Below are 25,071 nucleotides of genomic sequence, written 5' to 3' on the forward strand. Positions count from 1 at the left end.
TGAGATGGCTGACTGAGATGATTGGCAGGTGTCGCTCACACGCGCGCCGCCACACGCGCTTACCGCGTGATGCTGGGGACAACACGAGGCGAGAAGGACCGTAGAGCGCCACCAATTGTATCTGTGTGTCTCCACGTGTGTGGATATAGGTCAACTCAGTCGTACATGAGTTGCCGGTGCGGTGTGTAAACATCGCCACGGGGGAGACAAAGGCGGTGGGGCGTGGTGCTGGCCACCAAACCCCTCGTGTGCCGGCCGTGCCGATATGGGTGCTCGCTAACGGCACTTGCCCCAACAGTCTGGTAAAGGCTATACGGGCGATCTTTGTCTTTGTTGTGTGTTTGTAAAGATGGGGAGCGGTGGCGCAGTGGTCGGCGCACTGCGCTAAGAACCCGGAGACCCCCAAGTTCGATTCCCGACTCAAATAAAAAACTGCTACCAGCGACGAATAACTGATCCGGTGTTGGGCCTCCCCTATGTCGACTCAGCCTTAAAATGAGTCCCTGGTGCGGTGTGTAAACATCAGTACTCGGGAGATAAATGCGGCCACATCGCTCATCGCGCTCGCATTATTAAAAATGCGCTCGCCAATTTCACTTGACCCAACAGTCGGTTTAGCTATACGGGGGACCTTTGTTTTTGTATGTGTGTTAAGGCGGCTGGAAAGTCGGTCAAGATGACCCCGCGATCACACTCTCTCTCTCCAGCTGTCAATTACCTAGCTGGATTCACCCAACCAGGTATTCATTTTAGGCTGAGCCGACCTAGGGGTGGTCTGGGTTAAACTCAAATGCTACTGGCGTGCGTTGCGATGAATGGCGAACTGGGTTCCTTGTTTTTTTGCAACGTGAGTTTGACTCTGAACACGCCGTGTAAAGCGAAACACTTCAACTAATGGGCAATGGCGTGGTGACGACATTATCAGCTCAGGGGGTGCAGAATCAGCAAGGTGGGGCCCCCCAATATTTGATTTGTCTCATCGCACGGTCGCACCCAGAGGCTGTTATTCAACATCGCGGATTCTCTTGCCGAATCACACCGTGACGCTCACGGTCTCGAACATCTACCGCTGTAGGGGCACTCCATCTTCGCAAAGTAAGTGTCGTCGTTCTTTGACAATGTTGCTGAAAACATTTCTCATGGGTGGCTGTCAAGCCCCCCCCCCCCCCAGCTCGTAGCTTTGGCCACCAGGGGGAGGGGCAAGGCACCCCCTGGCTGCCCCACGCTCGCTGCTAATCGAGTAGAGTACTTGCATATCCCGAGTACTGCGCGGGTAGGCACTGTCTCATGATCACAAGCGTCCACTCAATGCCCCCCCCCCCCCCCACCACCTCCTCTCCCCAAGTTTCAGGGATCCACTCAGCCCATCATCATCGTCGTCATCGTCCTTCCAGAACCGATAAATCACGTACCACTGAGTTAAACCGTCAGCAAAGCACCATCCAATACAGGTAAGGCAATGGATAGATAGATGGATCAACTGGTACCCTCCATGTGAATGTGGAATTTCCACCAAATCTGCCGATGCTGCTCCAGTAAGGCCGCTGGCCGTCATCCTCCACGACGGCAGGGCCCTCGAGGAAGATGCTGGGGGGGGGGCAGAGGTCGCAAACGGGTTTTGATTCCTTACCCGTACCCGTACCCGGCCGCACCAGGGTAGCAAACGGGTACCCGTACCCTACCCGATACCCGGCTACCCGTACCCGGCCGGGTATCGGGTAGGGTACCCGATTGCGACCTCTGGGATGAAGCCATGTTGCAGGCGCGGGTGGGTTGATTCTAGGAACTTGAATTGTGAGAAGAGTCAAGACGTTGGGAAATGAGTAACAAACGGTTACTCACCAGTGACTCACGGTCTACCCGTACCCGGCCGCACCAGGGTCGCAAACGGTGACCCGTACCCGGCCGGGTACTGGTAGCCGGGTATCGGGTAGGGTACGGGTATCGGGTACCCGGTTGCGACCTCTGGGGGGGGAGGCCGTACCCACACTTGACCCCACCACCAGCGCGACTGTTACTACTGCTGCTACTGTTGCTACTGCTGCTGCTGTTGCTGTTACTACTGCTGCTGTTACTACTGCTGCTGTTACTACTGCTGCCGTTACTACTGCTGCCGTTACTACTGCTGCTGCTGTTGCTGCTACTACTGCTGCTGCTGTTGCTGTTACTACTGCTGCTGTTACTACTGCTGCTACTGTTGCTACTATTGCTGCTGCTGTTACTACTGCTGCTGTTACTACTGCTGCCGTTACTACTGCTGCTGTTACTACTGCTGCTGCTGTTGCTGCTACTACTACTGCTGTTACTACTGCTGCTGTTGCTACTGCTGCTGCTGCTACTACTGCTGCCGTTACTACTGCTGCCGTTACTACTGCTGCCGTTACTACTGCTGCTGCTGTTGCTGTTACTACTGCTGCCGTTACTACTGCTGCTGTTACTACTGCTGCTGCTGTTGCTGTTACTACTGCTGCTGTTACTACTGCTGCTACTACTGCTGCTACTGCTGCTACTGTTACTACTGCTGCTGTTGTTGCTGTTACTGCTGCTGCTACTGCTGCTGTTACTACTGCTGCTGTTACTACTGCTGCTACTACTGATGCTACTGTTACTACTGCTGCTTCTATTGCTACTGTTGCTACTGCTGTTACTACTGCTGCTGTTACTACTGCTGCTACTGTTGCTGCTGCTCTCGCTGTCTGACTTGAGTCCGTGATGAACTCTGCCGCCCCCCCTCGCCCCCCCCCTCGCCCCCCCTCCTCTGTCGCCGTAACGCGTCCCAAGCTCAACCCTCAACGTGGAGCTACCGTCACATCGCAGCCAATTAGCGGCTGAATGGAGGAGGCTGTCCCCCCTCCACCCACCCACAGCCCAGCACCTCCCTCCTCCTCCTCCTCACCCGCCACCTCCTCCTCCTCATCCTGTCGCTGCCGCTGCTGCTGCTGCGATCATTGCACACAGACAGACAGAGAGAGCCAGAGAACTCGTCCCGACACTGCGTGGTCGCGTCCCGGTGAAGTTGCTCGCTCCGTCCCTGCCGCTGCCGCTGCTCCCTCCCTCCATCCCTTCCCTCCATCCCTCAGCAGCACTTCCACGAGTGAGTGGCACCACCAGTCGGCACCCCCTCCTGCCCCCTGCCCCCCTCTCTGTCTCTCTCTCTCTCTCTGGCAGACAGAGCCGGGCATGGCGACGCAGTCCGCCAAAAGCGTGCACTGCTCCCGGGAGCTCGCAAAGATGTCGGAGGAGAAAAGTAAATTGGCCTCGCCGAGCGGACACTTGAAATCGTCGTATTGCATCGACAGCATCCTGGGAAGACTGCCGCCGCAGAGGGCCGGCTCCGACGAGATGGGTGGGGGAGGAGGAGGAGGACTCGAAGGAAGATTCTTTGGCGAGCATTGCTCGGAAGGTGAGGAGGATGCTGGTGACATCGGTGGGTAATGTCACTCTGTGTGTGTGTGCAGAGCCAGTGCTGCGTGTAACGCGTCACTCTGTGTACATCACATGCTGTGTGTAACCACAACACGTGACCCTGTGTGTACATCACGTGCTGTGTGTAACCACAACACGTGACCCTGTGTACACTCAGTGCTGTTTGTAACCACAACACGTGACCCTGTGTGTACATCACGTGCTGTGTGTAACCACGACACGTGACCCTGTGTGTGCATCACGTGCTGTGTGTAACCACAACACGTGACCCTGTGTGTGCATCACGTGCTGTGTGTAACCACAACACGTGACCCTGTGTACACCACGTGCTGCCACAACACGTGACCCTGTGTACACCACGTGCTGTGTGTAACCACGACACGTGACCCTGTGTACATCACGTGCTGTGTGAAACCACGACACGTGACCCTGTGTACATCACGTGCTGTGTGTAACCACAACACGTGACCCTGTGTGTGCATCACGTGCTGTGTGTAACCACACACGTGACCCTGTGTACACCACGTGCTGTGTGTAACCACAACACGTGACCCTGTGTACACCACGTGCTGTGTGTAACCACGACACGTGACCCTGTGTACATCACGTGCTGTGTGTAACCACGACACGTGACCCTGTGTACACCACGTGCTGTGTGTAACCACAACACGTGACCCTGTGTACATCACGTGCTGTGTGTAACCACGACACGTGACCCTGTGTACATCACGTGCTGTGTGTAACCACAACACGTGACCCTGTGTACATCACGTGCCGTGTGTAACCACACACGTGACCCTGTGTATATCACGTGCTGTGTGTAACCACAACACGTGACCCTGTGTACATCACGTGCTGTGTGTAACCACGACACGTGACCCTGTGTGCATCACGTGCTGTGTGTAACCACGACACGTGACCCTGTGTACATCACGTGCTGTGTGTAACCACAACACGTGACCCTGTGTACATCACGTGCTGTGTGTAACCACAACACGTGACCCTGTGTACATCACGTGCTGTGTGTAACCACGACACGTGACCCTGTGTACATCACGTGCCGTGTGTAACCACACACGTGACCCTGTGTGCATCACGTGCCGTGTGTAACCACAACACGTGACCCTGTGTACATCACGTGCTGTGTGTAACCACGACACGTGACCCTGTGTGCATCACGTGCTGTGTGTAACCACAACACGTGACCCTGTGTGTGCATCACGTGCTGCGTGTAACCACAACACGTGACTCTGTGTACATCACGTGCTGCGTGTAACCACAACACGTGACCCTGTGTGCATCACGTGCTGTGTGTAACCACAACACGTGACCCTGTGTGTGCATCACGTGCTGCGTGTAACCACAACACGTGACTCTGTGTACATCACGTGCTGTGTGTAACCACACCACGTGACCCTGTGTGTAGTCAGTGCCGCGTGTAACCACAACACGTGACTCTGTGTACATCACGTGCTGTGTGTAACCACAACACGTGACCCTGTGTGTGCATCACGTGCTGCGTGTAACCACAACACGTGACTCTGTGTACATCACGTGCTGTGTGTAACCACACCACGTGACTCTGTGTGAAGTCAGTGCCGCGTGTAACCACAACACGTGACTCTGTGTACATCACGTGCTGTGTGTAACCACACCACGTGACCCTGTGGACATCACGTGCTGTGTGTAACCACAACGCGTCGTTAACCTGTTGTGTCCGGCAGTGGCGTACGAACACACATGTGTAATTTACGGGTTAATGTTTCGGGCGATGAGCCGTCAGCAGAGAGAGAGAGAGAGCAGAGTGGCCGCACAGTAAAGGCGCGATGTTCTAACAATCGTAAAAGAACCAATTACTCGCTCTGCTCCCTTCTCGGAAGAAGACTCGGCGACTGAAACGTCGCCCTGTAAGGGAGACAGTTGTACATTACTGCTACCGTGCTAAGGACGGAGGTTGAGGAAACGGAACGGGTTCCCGAGTGTCTTATACCACGTATCTCTCTCCGATTAAACTCGTACTCCGTGCTGTCTGTATGTGTTTATATATGTTCACGCGCGAGGCAAGTCGCCTAAAACGTCAGTTTTTCACACTTTTGCAATGAAGAGAGAATTGTGCTCATTTTCACTTTAACTCATTCATTCATTTTCACTTTAACTCATTCATTCATTTTCACTTTAACTAATTCATTCATTTTCACTTTAACTAATTCATTCATTTTCACTTTAACTCATTCAATTTCACTTTAACTAATTCATTCATTTTCACTTTTACTCATTCATTCATTTTCACTTTAACTAATTCATTCATTTTCACTTTAACTAATTCATTCATTTTCACTTTAACTAATTCATTCATTTTCACTTTAACTCATTCAATTTCACTTTAACTAATTCATGAATTTTCACTTTAACTAATTCATTCGTTTTCACTTTAACTAATTAATTCATTTTCACTTTAACTCATTCGTTTTCAGTTTACCTCATTCATTAATTTTCACTTTAACTTATTCATTCGTTTTCACTTTAACTCTTCATTCATTTTCACTTCAACTCATTCATTTTCACTTTAACGCATTTATTCATTTTCACTTTAACTCATTCGTTACATTTCACTTTAACTTATTCATTCGTTTTTACTTTAACTCATTCATTTTCACTTCAACTCATTCATTCATTTTCACTTTCACTCATTCATTCATTTTCACTTTCACTCATTCATTCATTTTCACTTTCATTCATTTTCATTTTTACTTTCACTTTAACTCATTCATTCGTTGGGAGTGTGACCACTCGAGGGAATGAAATCAGAAATGGCTTTTCACTCTGAGATCGATGTACAAATTCAAACATCCGCCGTACAGACCACATCGGCTACTGGGGCAAGTGCTGTTAACGAAACCGATGTTACATGCACTGCGTGTTTGTGTGCTAAATGTACGCACGTCTATGCAGTCTGCGTCTGTCTTTGTATGCTCCTATTAGTCTGTTATGGCTATACGGATGATATTTGTGTATATATATGTGTTTGCGTGTGTTTTTGTGTGTACAGGTCGTGTGTCTGTGCGTGCGTTAGTGGGGAGCGGTGGTGCAGTGGTTAGCGCTACACTGCGCTACGAACCCAGCGACCCGAGTTGATTCCCGCTCACAACCAATACCGGTGACGATTGTCTGAACCGGTCCTGGGCCTCCCCTTGGTCGGCTTAGCCTCAAATGAGTTCCTGGTGCGGTGTGTAAACATCGCCACTGGGGAGACAAAGGCGGCCGGGCGTGGTGCTGGCCACCCACCCCCTCGTGTGCCGTGTCTGCCTTCATAGGTGCTCGCTAACAGCACTTGCCCCAAAAGTCTGTCAAGACTATACGGGGGGGAGGGGGGTCTTTATATTTGTTTTGTTTTGTGTATGTATTATGTCTGTGTGTATTTGTCTCATACACGTCGTGTGTTTGTGTCTATGTGTATGTATGTTTGTGTATGTATGTGTATGTGCAACACGTCTTCTCTGTTCGTCTTTGCGTGTATGTGCGTACACGGTGTGTGTGTGTGTGTTATTGTGTGTGTTATTGTGTCAGTAGTCTATTTGTGTATATTGTGTGTGTTATTGTGTGTAGTCTATGTGTATATTGTGTTATTGTGTGTGGTCTATGTGTATATTGTGTGTGTGTTATTGTGTGTGTGGTCTATGTGTATATTGTGTGTGTTATTGTGTGTGTGTGGTCTATGTGTATATTGTGTGTGTGGTCTATGTGTGTATATTGTGTATATTATTGCGTGTGGTCTATGTATATATTGTGTGTGTTATTGTGTGTGTGGTCTATGTGTATATTGTGTGTGTTATTGTGTGTGCTATATGTGTATATTGTGTGTGTGTGTTATTGTGTGTGTGGTCTATGTTACTAGGAAGACTAGGAAGACAAAGGCGGCCGGGCGTGGTGCCGTTCAACTTATCCAATAATGTGCCGTGCCGGCCTTCATAGGTGCTCGCTAACAGCACTTGTTTCAAAAGTCTGTTTCGGTTATACGGGGGACAGAAAATAAAAAGAATAAAGTAAAATGTTATCTTCATTTTAGTCTATGATTACAATTTTCTTATCTACGTGACTTTACCAAAAGAACCAAGAATATGAATTCCTTGTCGGGTGGTGGAGAGGTTGACGACAAGCATTCGGCAGAAATCCACCTTCACGTGGGCCTAAAACAAATACGAACTCAATTGGGATGATTTCCGCTCGTTGTGTAGTATTATTATTATTGTTATTGCTATCGGCTGTTTATCTCAATACCTGCCCAATGATTAAAGCAACACCAGCACCTCCATTGGCTGTGTACGGTGCTAAAGAAGTTCAACATACATTTACCTTATTAAGGAATGAGTGGAGTTGTATGTCATTAAGTTTACTTCTCGGTAAAGGCTTTCAATCCAAAGAACGGCAGAATATCATCATGTTTTATTGGATAGATTTATTTGAAACATCGATGCTAAATTAATAACCCGTAAATCAATTAAAACACCAAGGAACCGCGTTGGCAGTTACCCAGGCTAACGTTAATCACACATTTGCCACTAACCACCTACAGTATTTATAACGGTAAATTATGGAGATACACAGAGGTACATGCTGTGTTCGGGCCGATGTTTCGTTCAACGCACCTTCTTCAAAGGACAGACAGATGGTAGGGTAGGGAAGCACCGCAGAATGACGTGGGCTTGAAATCCAATCATTATCTGTGCACTCTCTGAAAGAAAGGGCATGTTGGCCGAAACGTCGGTCAACCTGTCTATGTGTAGTTGCTGTGTAAAGGAGCGTTGCTGAGGCTCACGGTGTGCTGGTGATTCGCTCGGTGGGGCTTGAATGTGAACAGGGCGCACAGGAAATGCGTTGTCAGCTCCTCGGCACGACGCACACTCAACGCCGAGCGTTTCGCGGACAGTGTGAACATTCAGAATTGATATTTGTGGGCTTCGGCCAGTGCACTGTGCGCCACGGTGGCTAGGAGATGTTAACTACCTCGCCTGGTCTACAGGAGGTCGTGAGTTCGATTCCGAACCCAGACGCCTGCTGCTATACATTTGGAGTTTGCGTTTCTCTCTCGCTCCTCGTAGTCGCGTGGATTTTTCTCGGGGTCCTCCGGTATTTTTGCTCCACATTTAGAATCAACATCACGCGTTTAGAGTCTTTTGTCTGTTATAAACTTCCTCGTTATAAGACACTTCGTTGAGCTATCACTGTGATAGCCAGGTCGATCTTGATTTGAAGCTTTCGTGACTGCAGGTATCCATACTTTCTGGTTCTTTCGGTAAAGTCACGGAGGTAGAAAACATTATTAAAAAAACACGACGTCTCGGTCGCAACGCAAGCGGCCGAAACGCCGCGTTTTCTGTGATAATTTTGTCTATTCACGTGACTTTACCGAAAGAACCAGAGAGTGTAGCCAGGTCGCTTCTGAAAGAAGAGCTACATAGCTCAGTGGACCTTACCTGGTAAAAAAAAAAACAACCCGTCGTTGAAGTTTTCGTTTTAATAAAGTGGCCCAAATGTGCGCGGTTGGCATCCTGATCGCTTGCGCCTCACGCGACCATAGCCGTGAGTGTTCTTTATAGGGCTGTGTCGGGTGGCGGAGGGTTATAACGACACGCCACACATTTACCAGATCAATCATTGTACGTGGCGGAGGTGGTGATGGTGGCTCACCACCCCCCCCCCCCAATATAAATAAATAAATACTCGTCCAACTCATCGTTTCAATCTCAGCTTCAAGTGGATATCAATCACCGGGCTTATTAGAGGCGGGGTGAGGTGTAGCGGTGTGGTATGCTGTGGATGGTGTGGGTGGCCTGGGGTGGTGTGGTGTGGGGGTGGTGTGGGGTGGTATGGGGTGGGTTGGTGTGGTGTAGTGTGGGTTGGCCTGGGCTGGTGTGGTGTGGGCTGGTGTAGTGTGGGGTGGTGTGGGGTGGTGTAGTGTGGGTTGGCCTGGGCTGGTGTGGTGTGGGGTGGTGTTGGGTGGTGTAGTGTGGGGTGGTGTGGGGTGGTGTGTGGGGTGGCCTGGGTTGGTGTGGTGCAGTGTGGTGTAGTGTGGTGTGGGGTGGTGTGTGGGGCTGGTGTGGGGTGGTGTGGGGTGGTGTGGGGTGGTGTGGTGTAGTCTGGTGTAGTCTGGTGTGGCGTGGTGTGTGGGGGTGATGTAGTGTGGGGTGGTGTGCGGTGGTGTGGGGTGGTGTAGTGTGGTGTGGGGGTGGTGTAGTGTGGTGTAGTGTGGTGTAGTGTGGTGTGGTGTGGTGTAGTGTGGTGTGTTGTGGTGTAGTGTGGTGTAGTGTGGTGTAGTGTGGTGTGTTGTGTGTAGTGTGGTGTAGTGTGGTGTGTTGTGGTGTAGTGTGGTGTGTTGTGGTGTAGTGTGATGTAGTGTGGTGTAGTGTGGTGTTGTGTGGGGTGGTGTGTGGTGTGTGGGCTGGTCTGTGGTGGTGTAGTGTGGGTTGGTGTAGTGTGGTGTAGTGTGTGGTGTAGTGTAGTGTGGTGTAGTGTGGTGTGGGTGGTGGTGGTGGTGGGTCAGGAGGGGCTGCCTCTGAGTGCGTCTGACAGCGGCGCGGCCTTCCCCTCCCGTCTCCTCTCGCGACGACACTGACGGATGATGATGATGATGTCACGTCAATGACAATCAAAGGCAATTCATTAAGGACTAATTATTATCACTGTATAATAATTATTATTTACACTTACACGCGCAAGAAATACGGTGATCCGTGTTCAATCTCGCCGTGTGTAAATTGCGGTTTGCGAGGGATGGGCGAGGAGGAGGTGGAGGAGTTTGCGCCACGCTTAGGGGACGCGCTCACTCCGCTCCCAGCAGCAGCAGTAGCAGCAGCCAGGTTCTATCCACTGCTAGATGAAGGTCTCTTGCGATGCTCCGCTCTCATCTCGCTCGTGTGCACGAGGCTGATGCCTCACCTGCCACCTCTCTGCGATGCTGCTGCTGCTCCATCATCAGCCGTGCGCATCCAGACCCATCGTGCTCTCACTCCTAAACGATTTACTAAGTCAGGTTCACACAGGACTTGTCCTCGCTTTTACAATGTTGACTTGCCGACTTCATAATTGTAAAATAATTATTCATGTGCAATGAATTTGCCGAAACGTCGCTTATATTATATATATATTTTTACTTTTAAGGCCAATTACGGTGTTATTGACAAATGCGTGGAGTGTTGTTGTTCATTGTACTGTACGTGTGCACCACTGCCGACTCAGCAGTAACACGGTTGGCTGCGTACGGTGAGAATGAAGTTCAACGTACATACACGAGTTGTTTAGCTTCAAATGTAGACGACAGGGTTAGGCCACGTTATAATCTGCGAAGCGTTGTGTCGTTACGACCCTCCACCACCCAACACAAATTAAGCTCCGCCGTTGGTGAGTTGAACTGCAGTCCTCACACACAGCCACGTGTGTATCTACACAATCCCCTCGCTCCACGCCATATATGCGAATAGTGCAACCTATTTCTATCCAAAATCCGCTACGTTATGCGGCTTGAATTCACTCTGCATGCGGCTATGCCGTCGGACGTGGGACAACAATGTGTAATGTGTGTACTGCGTGTGTACTGCGTGTGTAATGTGTGTACTGTGCGTACTGCGTGTGTACTGCGTGTGTAATGTGTGTACTGTGTGTACTGCGTGTGTACTGCGTGTGTAATGTGTGTACTGTGTGTACTGCGTGTGTACTGTGTGTACTGTGTGAACTGTGTGTGTACTGTGTGTACTGTGTGTGTACTGCGTGTATACTGCGTGTGTAATGTGTGTACTGCGTGTGTACTGTATATACTGTGTGTAATGTGTGTACTATGTGTACTATGTGTGTACTGTGTACTGTGTGTGTACTGTGTGTACTATGTGTACTGCGTGTGTACTGCGTGTGTACTGTGTGTACTGTATATACTGTGTGTGTAATGTGTGTACTATGTGTACTGTGTATAATGTGTGTACTGCGTGTGTACTGTATGTACTATGTGTACTATGTGTACTGCGTGTGTACTGTGTGTTCTGTGTGTGTAATGTGTGTGTAATGTGTGTACTGCGCGTGTACTGTGTGTGTAATGTGTGTACTGCGTGTGTACTGTGTGTACTGCGTGTGTACTGTGTGTGTAATGTGTGTACTGTGTGTGTAATGTGTGTACTGCGTGTGTACTGTGTGTGTAATGTGTGTACTGTGTGTGTAATGTGTGTACTGCGTGTGTACTGTGTGTGTAATGTGTGTACTGCGCGTGTACTGTGTGTGTAATGTGTGTACTGCGTGTGTACTGTGTGTACTGCGTGTGTACTGTGTGTGTAATGTGTGTTCTGTGTGTGTAATGTGTGTACTGCGTGTGTACTGTGTGTGTAATGTGTGTACAATGTGTGTACTGTCTGTACTCTGCGCGCTACTCGGCAGGCAGATGTCTCCTCGTGCGCTTTCGCTTCGTGCACCCTTTTTTGGAACGCATCTACCACCACCACCACCACCACGACTACTACCTGCGTAGAGCGAGGGGGCACCCGTGGTTGCTAAGTTACTTTACGATAAATTGGTACTCCAAAGTTGTGCACTTTCGTGACGGTTGAATTGGTTTGTCTGTGTCGGGTGGCGGAGGGTCTTAACGACACAACTTTTGGCCAGATCATTACGTGGCCGAACCCAAACATCTATTGCGAATAACAATAACAATATTAAAGTAGCTGGGATCACCTGCATGATAGGAGTTTACTAATTTGGGATTACGCGTCTGTGTATAATCCTCACTCAGAGAGGACATCGATGGCATTGCGTCTTACCATGTCGGCCTTCATAGGTGCTACTCGCTAGCAGCACTTGCCCCACAAGTCTGTTAATGCTACACGGGGGATCTTTGTGCATGCTCGTGATGATGTACCGTATAGAACAGTCAATATACACAGCCATATATATGTTTATGTCCGTCCAAAAGTACATGTGAGTTCAATATATGTGTGTATGTATATGTCTGTGTGAGTCTGTGTGAGTCTGTGTGTATATGTCTAGTGGGGAGCGGTAGTGTAGCGGTTAGTGCGCTGCGCTATGAACCTGGCGACCCGGGTTCGTTTCCCGCTCACGGCCAACACCAGTGACGATTATTTGAACCGGTCCTGGGCCTCCCTTAGGTAGACTCAGCCTCAAATGAGTATCTGGTGCGATGTGTAAACATCGCCACTCGGGAGTGGCGTGCCGGCCTTCATAGGTGCTCGCTAACAACACTTGCCCCTACAGTCTGTTAAGGCTATACGGGGGATCTTTGTCTTTGTATATGTCGATGTGTGTACATGTCTATGTGAGTATATGTGTATATATGTCTTAGTACAGAAAATGTGTGTCCATCTATGTGGGTATATTTGTATACAATTGTGAGTATATGTGTGTCGATTTGTATATAGGAATATATGTGCGTGTGTATTTGTCTATAGGAGTATATGTGTGTATACATACATGTGTGTGTCTATGTGTGTATCTTTATATGTCAGTATATGTGTGTGGGTTCAGCGGTTCGAGTGCGATGTGTAAACATCATCCCCACTAGGAAGACAAAGGCGGCCGGGCGTGGTGCTGGCCAACCACCCCCCCCCCCTCGTGTACCGTGCGTAACAACACTTGCTCCTACAGTCTGCTAGGGCTATATGGGTCATCTTTGTCTCTATGTATGTTTATTAAAATATGCGTGCACGTTTTTCGCGCACTCATATTTTAAGGAACGAAACCGGAGGAGGATTTTTCCACCAATCTGTCTGCTGTCCGCCTGATGATGCCGATTGTGATTCCGAGCGAAACGTCGTACTTGCATTGTTAATGTTGTGGATTTGCTCTCCAACACACCGGTTAGTGCTGTACTAGTAACGAATTGGCATGTTCTGTTTACGTGACAAACCTTACTAATTTGGCTGTGTCGGGTGGTGGCGGGTTTAACGACACATTCATATATTTATGCGAGCTAATCCAACAAAAACAATCTCTATGATGGATGATATTGGTCGCGAAAGTCAACGGCGCGTTATACTGATGTTTTTTGTATGTGTACAAGTGAATGTGTGTCCGTGTACTTGCGAGTGTATCAGTATATCCAGTATGTGTACTGTGTATTTACTATATATGTGTGAGTGCACGTGGGCCGCCTTAATAGGTGCTCGCTAACAACACTTGCCCAACAGTTTGTCAAATGCTACACGGGGGATCTTTGTCTTTGTGTGTGTGTATATGCGTGTGTGTCTAAACATCGCCACTGGGGAGACAAAGGCGGCCGGGCGTGATGTTGGCCACCTACCCCCACTTGCGCCGTTCCGGCCTTTCATAGGTGCTTGCTAACCGCACTTGCCCCAACAGTCTATAACAGGCTGTACGGAGGGGGGGGATCTTTGCCTTTATAAACGCGTGCAGTCTATTACAGAGCGGCCTGTTGATTTAATTTACAGTGCTAATGCACTACTCGATGAAACGGCCCACACATCACCGCTTGACCATACTTTATCAAGGGGCGGGGGGGGTGAGCAGGACCGGTTCAGATGCCACTTGCCACTGACGGTAGCCGCTGCCGGGAGTCGAGCTCTCACAGTTGCCGTGTTCAGCAGAGCGCAGTGCTGGCAACCACTGCACCACCGCTCCTCCGCACGCATTGGCGTATAGTCGCGTATGCGCATAAGAGCAAGCGTGGATATATGATAATATAACAATGATTATTATACAGCAATACATCGATGCGCGTCTATTCCATAAACGAAGTTTTGTTATCACGAACTTTGGATGTATTACCATTATTTGACACAGAAAGCTAAAAAGAAAAAATACTCTGAAATAAGTAAATAACGAGACCAGCGAAATCCGGCACCAGATCAATTTCGTGTGTTCTCTGTTTATTTTATATTTCGGTTTTTTAAAAATACTGTACAGTATAAAATATTGATATTTTCAACATTAATTGTCTTAGTTTACAATATAAATGGTAACTTACGAAGTGTTTTATAGTATGAAACGGTAATGTAGGAAGGCTGGGAACGCATCCTCGTAGTACGAATGTTAAACGCTGTTCCTTATACGATGTTTCAATATACGAACGAAGCTCCGGGGACGCATCTACGTCTAGTTTGTTGTCCTTCCCCGCACCTCTGATTACCACGGTTGGCTACGTACGGTGCGAAAGAAGTCCAGCATACGCCCATACATCTACTTCGTATATGGAGGTACAACTGCAATTATGATAATCATTATTAACTATGCAGGAGAGTCCAAGCACTCCCTTTCAGGAGGGTCCTGCCACATTGGGTTGGTTTAAAAAAAAATGTATGGACATGTGGGGAGGAAACCTGAGGGTCTGCATAAAACGCCACGCGTGCGAGAGGGCAACGCTCTATCCCCGTACAGGTGGAACAGATGGAGATGAGCCCACGCTTTGCTGTACTGCCTTCTGGCGAGACAGGGTAATACGGCTCCTCCTCGACGCCGACGGGAAGGGAGATGTCACAACCATCTGCGTGTCATCCACCAACCCTCGCTGCTGTTTACACAGTGCTGGGCTACAGGCAGCCACGTGCAGCGAACACGCGTGCACTGTGCACACGCGTGTACTGTGCACACGCGTGTGCGTTTGTCTGTCTGCGCGTGTGCGCGTGCGTGTGTGCGTTGTGGGGAGCGGTGGCGCAGTGATTAGCGCACTGCGTTGCGAACCCAACGGCCACAGTTCGACTCCCGCTCACGATCAACAACAGCGGTGGATATTTAAACCGGTCGACTCAACCTTGAAATGAGTACCTCGTGCATTGTGTCAACATTAGCATGGGGGAGACAAAGGCGGCCGGGCGTGGTACTGGCAACCCACCCCATCGTGTGCCGTCCCAGCCTTCAAAGCTGCTCGCGAACAGCACTTGACCCAACAGCCTGTTAAGGCTATCGAGGGGATCTTTGCCTTTGTACAGTATTATGTGTACAGACGGGTCGTTAAAACATCGGGATTATATTTATTTACGTAACCGGTAACCGCATGAAAAAAACCGTATGGAAACCGGTTACCGAATTGCCATCACATATCGAAACGTCTAGCAATAAACATGATGCGTTTAGCTGCTGGGGGTGGGAGCCTCTTCAATCACCCCCCCACCACCACCACCACCACCACAGGTGTAAGTCGGTCGGCAGGTGGTGGGGCACAGAGTGGGCACGCCCACCTCTTCCAAGACGTCTGGGCAGCGTGGAAGAGTAGGCAGAAGGCCCACTCTAGAGCTGCCTCTAAGCGAAGGCGCTTCGACCAGCGGGTTAGTGAACATCTCTAAAATGACGGACATCTGTCAAAAGAGCTTCATGGCTAATCGGATTCCTACAATATAAATGAATCATCTGATTCTCTTCCTTCAGATTCCGATTGTGAGTGAGCGAACAAGCAAGGCAATTGCATGGCTGCGCCTTTATCCTTTAGCCGAGGAACGATAGCAGATGTGAGACGTGCTACCACGCGGTGCCGATCGGCGCGTTCGTCGATAGAATTTAACTGAAAAAAACGGTTACTGATTCATGACTCTCCGAACCGGTAACCGATTATTTAAACGGTTACCGGTTTTACCGGCTATCGTCTAACAAACCCTAGCGTACGAGCGAGTGCATGCGTGCACGCACGAACGTGTGGTGTGTAAGCGTACCCCGTGGAGTGTGTGTGTGTGTGTGCACGTCTCTGTCATGATGTGTGTGGTGCAGGGGTTCGCGCGCCGCGCTACGAACCCGATTCCTGCTCACGATCAACACCTGCAGTGATGGTCATCTGAATCGGTCCTGAGCCCCCGCTAGGTCGACTTGGCCTCAATGAGTACCTGGTGCGGTGTGTCGTAAACATCGCCAGACGGGAGACAAAGGCGGCTGGGTGTGGTGTTGGCCACTCACCCCCTTGTAGGCGCTCGCTAACAATACTTGTCCCAACAGTCTGTTAAGGCTAGATATCACTATATGAGTATCCGTGTGTCAATGTGTGTATATTTAAATGTGTTTATATGTATATGTCTAAGTGAGTATATGTATGTGTGTACGTCTAAGTGACTATATGTGTGTATATGAGTGAGTATATGTGAGTTTGTGTGTATATGTTTATATGAGTATATATGTGTGTATGTTTGTGTGTGTATATGTGAGTGTGTGTATATGAGTATATGTAAGTGTGTGTATATGAGTATATATGTGTGTATGTTTGTGTGTGTATATGTGAGTGTGTGTATATGAGTATATGTGAGTGTGTGTATATGAGTATAGATGTGTGTATGTTTGTGTGTGTATATGTGAGTGTGTGTATATGAGTATATGTGAGTGTGTGTATATGAGTATATGTGAGTGTGTGTATATGAGTATATATGTGTGTATGTTTGTGTGTGTATATGTGAGTGTGTGTATATGAGTATATATGTGTGTATGTTTGTGTGTGTATATGTGAGTGTGTGTATATGAGTATGTGTGAGTGTGTGTATATGAGTATATATGTGTGTATGTTTGTGTGTGTATATGTGAGTATGTGTGTATATACCGATGCCATATACGAGCTATGGGCAGCGAAATTCGCCATCTATTTATTGGCTTTATCGTCACACGCTTCGACAAAGCACCTGCAAATTAAGTCACCAACAATATTCCCTATTGTAATTCAGAACACACACACAAATATTTAAAACGCCCACTTACAAATGCTCGTAGGCTTATCGTCTCAAGCGACACGTTAAAATTACTTCCTGTCGCATATTCCTCGTGCCTCATTATAACGAAAGGCGTCACAATTTGCGCCACGATTCAGGTGTCTGCACTCTGCGTCACTCAGTCACCCGCTCGCCCGCGTCTCTCTGCTGGCTGCGTGATTAAGTTATTTGTCCGTGCGCCTTTAGATCTGGGGGGAATGTAAAGCGATATCGTGCGTGGGGAGCGGTGGCGCAATGGTTAACGCACTGCGCTACGAACACGAGGCACCCGAGTTCAATTCCCGCTCGCTGACAAATAACTGCGGCGAGTATTTGAACGGGTTCTGTCGGGGCTCCCCGTAGGTCTACTCGGCCTTAAAAACGAGTACCCGTTGCGACGTGTAAACATACGCACCGGGGAGACAAAGGCGGCCGGTGCGAGGTGTTGGCCACCCACACACCCCCTCGTGTGCTGTGCCGTGCCTTCATAGGTGCTCGCTAACGGCACTTGCCCCGACAGTCTGTTGAAAAGGCTACACGGGGGAACTTTGTCTTTGCGAAGGGAGGTAACGTTTCTATGACATCACGACACGTAAATATAAATGCCGAGAATATTAATATGCGGGACAATATTAACCACAGCAGAGGTTATTATTATTATATTGCTATCACGGGTATTTATGGCTCCTCCTCGCGCTACGAGTCGTCCTCTCTCTCTCTCCCCCTCCGAGAGTGAGCGACTACTGTGTTACGTTACAAGTTGACATATTTATAATTTTTATATATATAAGCCTCATATCAATTCATTACAACTATCTAAACAATGTTAAAACTCTTCTTGGTTCTTTCGGTAAAGTCACGTAGAAGGGAAGTAATAAAATAATACAAATACATTTATTATTTTTATTATTTTATTACTTCCCTTCTACGTGACTTTACCGATAGAACCAAGAATATGAATCCCTGCAGTCACGAAAGCTTTAAATCGAAATTTTAAACTATTAAACATTTTTATTTTAGCAGATAAGGCCCACTGAGCTATGTAGCTCTTTTTCAGAAGCGACCTGGCTAAAAATAATAGTCCAGCGAAGTGGCTCATTATGTGGAAATTCATAGTAGCAGCCAAATATTCTAAAAACGCGTGATGTTGATTATAAATGTGGAGGGGAAAACCGGAGAACCCGGAGAAAAATCCACGCGACCACGGGGAGATCGAACATGCAAACTCCAAATATACAACAGGAATCGGGATTGAACCCTCGACTTCCTGCATACCAGGTGAGGCAGATATAATCTCGCCATCGTGTGGTCTGATATATCCACTTAATAGAAATACATGGGCATGCGATGCGAAAACAAGAGACTCGGTATACACGTGGGTCTGACTGGGAACATTCGAGGTACCACAAGACGCCAGGGGAAGACAGCGAATGAGGTCACATAAGCAATTTAAACAACTGGGATGCAACTGGGAGGAGAGAATCCGATGCAGAGTTGCTGAGTAAATATCACGCACAGAGCTGAATGGAAGGAAAGCCACGATCGCTGACGTCTTGATAAAGGACACGGCTCATGGAGAGATAGAGACTAACATTGCCCATCGACTAACATTGCCTATAGACGATCACAATCTTTATTTTGACGGGATGAATCCAATGAGCGATGGAGCTCTTTCTCATAGATTTCCAGTAGGGGCGGGTCAGCAAGTTTCAACAACAATACTAAAAGAAGCATTGCCCATCGATTAACATTGCCCATAGACTAACAGTTCCCATAGACTAACATTGCGCATGGACTAACAGTTCCAAAAGACTAACTTTGCCCATAGACTAACATTGCCCATAGACTAACATTGCCCATAGACTAACATTGCCCATAGACTTACATTACCCATAGACTAACATTGCGCATAGACTAACATTGCCCATAGACTTACATCACCCATAGACTAACATTGCCCATATACTAACATTGCCCATAGACTAGCATAGACTAACATTGCTCATAGACTAACATTACCCATAGACTGACATTATCCATAGACTAACATTGCCCATATACTAACATTGCCCATAGACTAGCATAGACTAACATTGCTCATAGACTAACATTACCCATAGACTGACATTATCCATATACAGTACTAACATTGCCCATATACTAACATTACCCACATACTAACATTGCCCATAGACTAACATTACCCATCGACTAGCATTGCCCATCGACTGGTATTTCCCACTAACTTAGTCAAGAGTGAGATACACGAACTACCCGAGATGTAACCGAGGGCACAGTCATTGCAGTCCCAGGCAAAGGCAGTGATGAGCTGGCCAGGAGGACGATGGAACAACGCGCATCACGAACAATGGGGGGCACGCGCCGCAGCGATTAGCCAATCAGGTGGCGAGACATCAACACGTGTGCGCCTCGTGCTTCGGGGGCAACAGTTGAAGGCACGCTGGGGATCAAACCGGGACCGCGTGCTGTGCGTGAACTGCATCGACAATTGCTTTGGTTCTTCGTTTATGTTATATCTGTTAATTATTTGCAGTTACAATAGACTTTTTGAGTGGTCTTGGCCACTCGTAAGATTTTTCGTAAATTTACTAAAGGCCTACGCGTTTCTGCGGCAGTCTGGAATGTTCTTCATTTAAATATTAGGAAGCCACTGGAGCTATTCACTTTAAAATCATCTAGATTGACACTCATTTTTTTAGAACTGATTTTTGTGTTGAGTTTGTTGTTCTTCTCAACTCACTATACGATCATACATGTTAACTCACTGTAACCATCACGAATGTTAACTCACTATATAGTCATGCATGCCAACTTACTGTACAGACACGCATGTAACTCACTGTACGATCATTCATGTCAACTCATTCACTGTAGATCATGCATGTCAACTCACTGTGCGTTTATGCATGTCAACTCACTGTACAATCATGCACCTCAACTCACTTTAGATCATGCATGTCAACTTACGGGCTATGAAGACAGTCCACTGCCTAAAACGTCACGCGTGACATTATCCATTTTAAAGCCACAGCAGTTTTGACGAATGCCTTTTTAAATCCTTTATATTAAGTTCACTTGCTCGCTTGCATGCGTGCTTGCGACCGTGCAAATCTTTCGGTCGTTTTTTAACCCACTTCCCGTGATCCAATCGAGCTGACATTTTCCACACAGACTCGTTGTGCCAGACAATTATTGTTCGTGATAAAAAATTCCCCAAATTTTACACTTTTTAGGCAAAAAAATTTTATTTTACATATATTCAAATAGAACGCATTCATAGCTTTGGCTGAACATCACAGTGCAAGAGCCCAGAGCGTAACCCCTCCACAGGCCGTGGTGGAGTAGCGCAGTTAGTAGCGCCCTCGCTTTCCATGCCAAAGGTCGCGGGATCGATCCCCGCGTCCTCCACAGGCGAATATATTTTTAAATCCTTTATATTAAGTTCGCTTGCTTGCTTAGGACCGTGCAAATCTTTCGCTCGTTTTTTAACCCACTTCCCGTGATCCAATCGAGCTGACATTTTCCACACAGACTCGTTGTGTGTGACAATTAATTTTCGTGAAATTTTTTTCCAAAATTTTACACTGTTTAGGGAAAACTAATTAAATATTTAATTACCAATTGCTTAATACTGGCAGACAATCATCTGACCCATAGATTGCAGCCATCTCAAGCCAGAGGACGAGAGAACTCTAGCCGCCACGCATATAAAGGATTTAGAGTGAAAAACTTTGTTTTTACGGGTTTACTTGTTTGTGTGTTTGGTTAATCGCGCTTGGCTACCAGCTGGTCGCGCAGCAGCATCACCAATAGATCAATGGTTGTTATAATAGTCATTGTCATCATCACGATCCATGGGCAGATAGCCTGTAGGTGTCCACTGCACATTATCGTCATTTGTTTCCACTTTGGTGCTATCCATTTAGTACGTACGCAAAAATCTGTCAAAACTTGACCCCTCCCCCCCTCCCTGAACGCATGCGTACTTTTTACACCCCCCACCTGCGTACGTCTGCCTGACGCACCCCCCCCCCTGAATCCTATAGAATGGCCGATATTTAATCCACACAGAAACGATCAAGGATTAATAATATTGTAGTGGATTCAACTGAGTCGCAGATGTACTCTTTGGAGGCAACACATTTATTGATACCAACACAAAGGGGTAACTGCCCCTTTACCAGATAACAACCTATGGTGGTGGACCACCAGGCTAGCTACACGAATTACACTGGGGTAGCTACAACAGACAGGATCCCATCTTGGGTCCAGGTCCACGTGTTGGTGACTCTTCTCGGACGTAGAACGAAGATCTTCCGGATGACAACAGCAACGCTGAACCCCGGTCCCTCTGGGGACGTGGTTTATATCCTCACGGATCGTGGCTGGCCCCACCCTTGGCCACGACCACCTTCTCGAATCCTCTAGCAGGATCTCGCCCGACACGTGACCACCCATAGCCCTCACTTGGGGCCCCTGTGTAGACTTTACGCGCCACGTGCCTTCCAGGGTCAAGCAGAGTGCCATGGCCTACATTAACCCCATTCATGGACGGCACCCTCACAACCCCTCCTATAGGGGACAGCACTGCACGCCGAGTGTGGTTCCATTCAGCACTCTCTATCAGCGCTCACTGAGCCCCTCTAGAGCTGGTACTCCACCCACATGTATGGGGTGTCCGCGATGTCAATACATCGCACGCCGTGCCTCGCTAGAGCCGGCATTACCCAGTGACATCCACAATATTGCTACATACGTAATGTCCTCGATGTAATTACATCGCACGCCATGCCTCTTAAGGGCCGGCACCACACAGTGACATTCGCGATGTCACTACATTACCCCCCCCCCCCCCCTTCGTAGCATTCAGCCTTCCCGGCTGTCAACTCCCCCTTAAAACGAACCAATTGAGTAAAAGTGACTTAAACGCTATGTGTGCCGCAACAATAATAATTACCAATTAAATACCCAAGCCCACCTATGCAATATATACACTACACATGTACATTAACAATATATACACTACACATGTACATTAACAATATGTACACTATCTACAAATGCTCATTAACAATGGGGAAAAGGGTGTAAGTACAGAACAACAACACGAGAAAAAAATGCAGTTGACCGTGTAACAACACTCGCAAGCACAATAAAGGCTAGGTTTAGCCAATAGCCGATATGGCCTACCGAGTGCGACAACCAATTCACGGTGTGGGAGTGTGTGTGAATGGGTATCATGATAACCGAAGAGTTTTGATCGAGTTCTTGTGGCCGGGCCTCCAGAGGACGTGGGCTCGCTCTCCCTGGAGGTCCCGGGGGGAATATGCAAATATCCCGTCGAACCCGGCTCCTCGCGAAGAGCAGTAGGCCGGGTTGACAAGTTCTCCTCTCCCGAATCCAGTAGAGACGGCGCAGGCGGCGGCTCGGAGGGCATCAGGCATGCGGCACCTGAGGACGGGATCACACGACTCCGCTGAGGACCAACCTCAGTGGGCACATACCTCAGCTCGCCGGGCACATCTGACACTCGTCCCCTGCAGTGTAGAGATGGAATGAACTCGTGCGGAGTGATGAAAGGCTTGAGGCATGAGGGATGTACAAAACAACTCCGCTGCCCCAAGCGGATCTGGACACACTGTGGTCGAACGACCCGAATCACATCAACCGGCCCTCTCCAGGGTTTGAACAATTGGGGCGACGTATCCACCGGTACCTGCGGACAGTGCAACAAGGCTATGTCTCCAGGTGCCCACTCATGTGCAGAAGCACGGAAACCCCTCAGCCGCTCATTGGCCAATTGGCGTGAACTGGGAAGCTTCCAAGGTAAATACCTTGGAAGCTTCCCACGCTTCGGAAAGCTTTTGAAGGGTGAAGCACAAGGAGTCAGAAATTGTAGATGTCGCCTTGTTGAGCACGGCTTGTAACTGAACATCAATCGGGGGGTAGTGTTTTCTTCCGTACATAATAAAAAACGGTGAGTAGCCGGTGGATGCATGAGGAGCCATCCTATATGCAGATAGGACTCCGGGAATATGCAAATCCCAGTCAAGTTGGGACTCGCTGACCTGATGGCTCAACATGGAGGTTAGAGTCCTGTGCGGCCGCTCAACCATGCCATCCGTCTGCGGGTGGTACGGTGACGTGCGTACTTTCTTTGTTCCCAACAAACCGCACACCTCTCGCAATAATTTAGAATATTTTTTTTTGCCCTGATCGGTCAGAAGACGTTCAGGAGCACCCGTTTCCATTACATAGCCATTGAGGAATGCCTCAGTGATCGTCGCTGCCGACTGGTTAGGGAGTGGCCAGGCCACAGGCCATCATGAAAAATAGTCGACTCCCACTAGCAAGTACTTATTCCCACGATGGGTAGTGGGAAACGGACCAAGTATGTCCAGAGCAACTAGTTCAATTATCGATTGTAATGGTGGACAACAAGGTTTCGCCGGCGGCTTCCGCCGCGCGCACTGCACAGACCACTTAAACAAATTAGCGACATCCTCAGCCATGCCAGGCCAGAAGAAGTCCAACTTAAGTGTGGCCAACGTCTTATGCACACCCAGGTGCAACAGGCGCTTGTGTACTGCCCAAATGACCTGTCTCCGCAGGGCAGTGGGCACAACAATGTTATAACAGCGCAACCCTCCGTCCCAATGCATGAGCAGTCCGCCTCTAAGAATGACAGAGGCGACACCCTGTCGATCCTCGCCCCCATCAGTCTTTCTGACACGGTGTCGCAATTTAAGCAGGGAAGCGTCCTCAACCTGGAGGCGTCCCCATTCTTCGTGGTCCCACCCAATGACGGTGTCACGCGCCACTGGACCCTCGGCCACCTCAGATGCTACAACCTCGGCCAACGCCGCAAGGGGCGAGGGCTCGTTGGGCGGCTTACAGCGCCCAGAGCCCGAAAAGCACGCGCACCCGCCACTCATTGGGAATCGCGACAGGGCGTCAGCGTTCGTGTGATGGGAGCCTTTGCGATAGGTAACCTTAAAGGAGTAGTCCATGAGGACCTCCAACCAGTGTGAAAGTTGTCCAGACGGCTGATCAACACGCAGTGCGTCCTGTAGCGCTGCGTAGTCAGAGCGTACCTCAAAGTGTCTACTATATACATAGGGGCGATACTGTTGCACGAAAACCAAAATAGCTAACAGTTCCTGGCGTGTGACACAATACCGTTGTTTGGCCGGAGACATCACTCTGCTTCCGTACACGACAACACTTTCGATGCCATTGGCAACTTGGGACAGGACAGCTCCAATTCCGGTGTTATTAGCGTCTGTTTCAAGGACGAACGGCAAGAAAAAGTTGAGGTAGCAGAAGGGAGGGGCGTTCACCAAGCACAAATGGAATTTATGACCCTTTGCCGTCAAGGCGTGGAGAGGTTCAGCGATGGTGGTGAACCTGGCGACAAAATGGCTGTAATAGGATGCGAATCCTATGAAACTACGCACCTCCCCCAGCGACGTGGGGGTCGGCCAAGTTCGAAAACACGCGGTTTGGTCTGGGTCAGTCGCAGTACCTGATTCACTTACTATGTGGCCAAGATATCGAACCGATTTCTGGAGGAATTGACACTTCTGTGGTTTAAATTTCAGGTTGGCCGCACACATTTTGAGAAAGACAGCACGTAGCCATTCCAGGTGTTCGTCAAACGTACGGCTGAAAACGATTACATTGTTGAGATATTTCAAGCATGAGTCCCACTGGAGATCAGCCAGAATCAGTTCCATTAATCGCTGGAACATAGCGGGTGCGGAATGAAGACCCATCGGAAGCCGATTGAATTCGAACAAGCCTTGTGGTGTACGAAAATCTGTTTTGGGCGTATGGCTTCGTCTAGCGTCAACTGCCAGAACCCGGATAGGAGATCAAGAGTGGAAAAGAACCGTGCTCCTGCTAGAACATCCAGTGAGTCATCCATTTGCGAGGTAGAGGGTACGCATCAGCG

At 48.6% G+C, this 25,071-nt stretch overlaps 1 protein-coding gene across 2 annotated transcripts in view; it reads left to right on the forward strand.

Annotated features, from left to right (window-relative positions):
* The first annotated feature begins 2,782 nt into the window (after window positions 1–2,782).
* ARX (aristaless related homeobox) overlaps window positions 2,783–25,071 on the forward strand; it is a 60,408-nt gene continuing 38,119 nt past the window's right edge. For both annotated transcript variants that reach the window (XM_061570436.1, XM_061570435.1), the window contains exon 1: window positions 2,783–3,403. In XM_061570436.1, the coding sequence (XP_061426420.1) occupies window positions 2,833–3,403 (571 nt within the window). In that variant the 5' untranslated portion in view covers window positions 2,783–2,832. The remainder of the gene's footprint in view (window positions 3,404–25,071) is intronic.

Source organism: Lethenteron reissneri, chromosome 45 (assembly GCF_015708825.2).
Source record: "Lethenteron reissneri isolate LAM-NWPU_2019-01 chromosome 45, ASM1570882v1, whole genome shotgun sequence".
NCBI lineage: Eukaryota > Metazoa > Chordata > Hyperoartia > Petromyzontiformes > Petromyzontidae > Lethenteron > Lethenteron reissneri.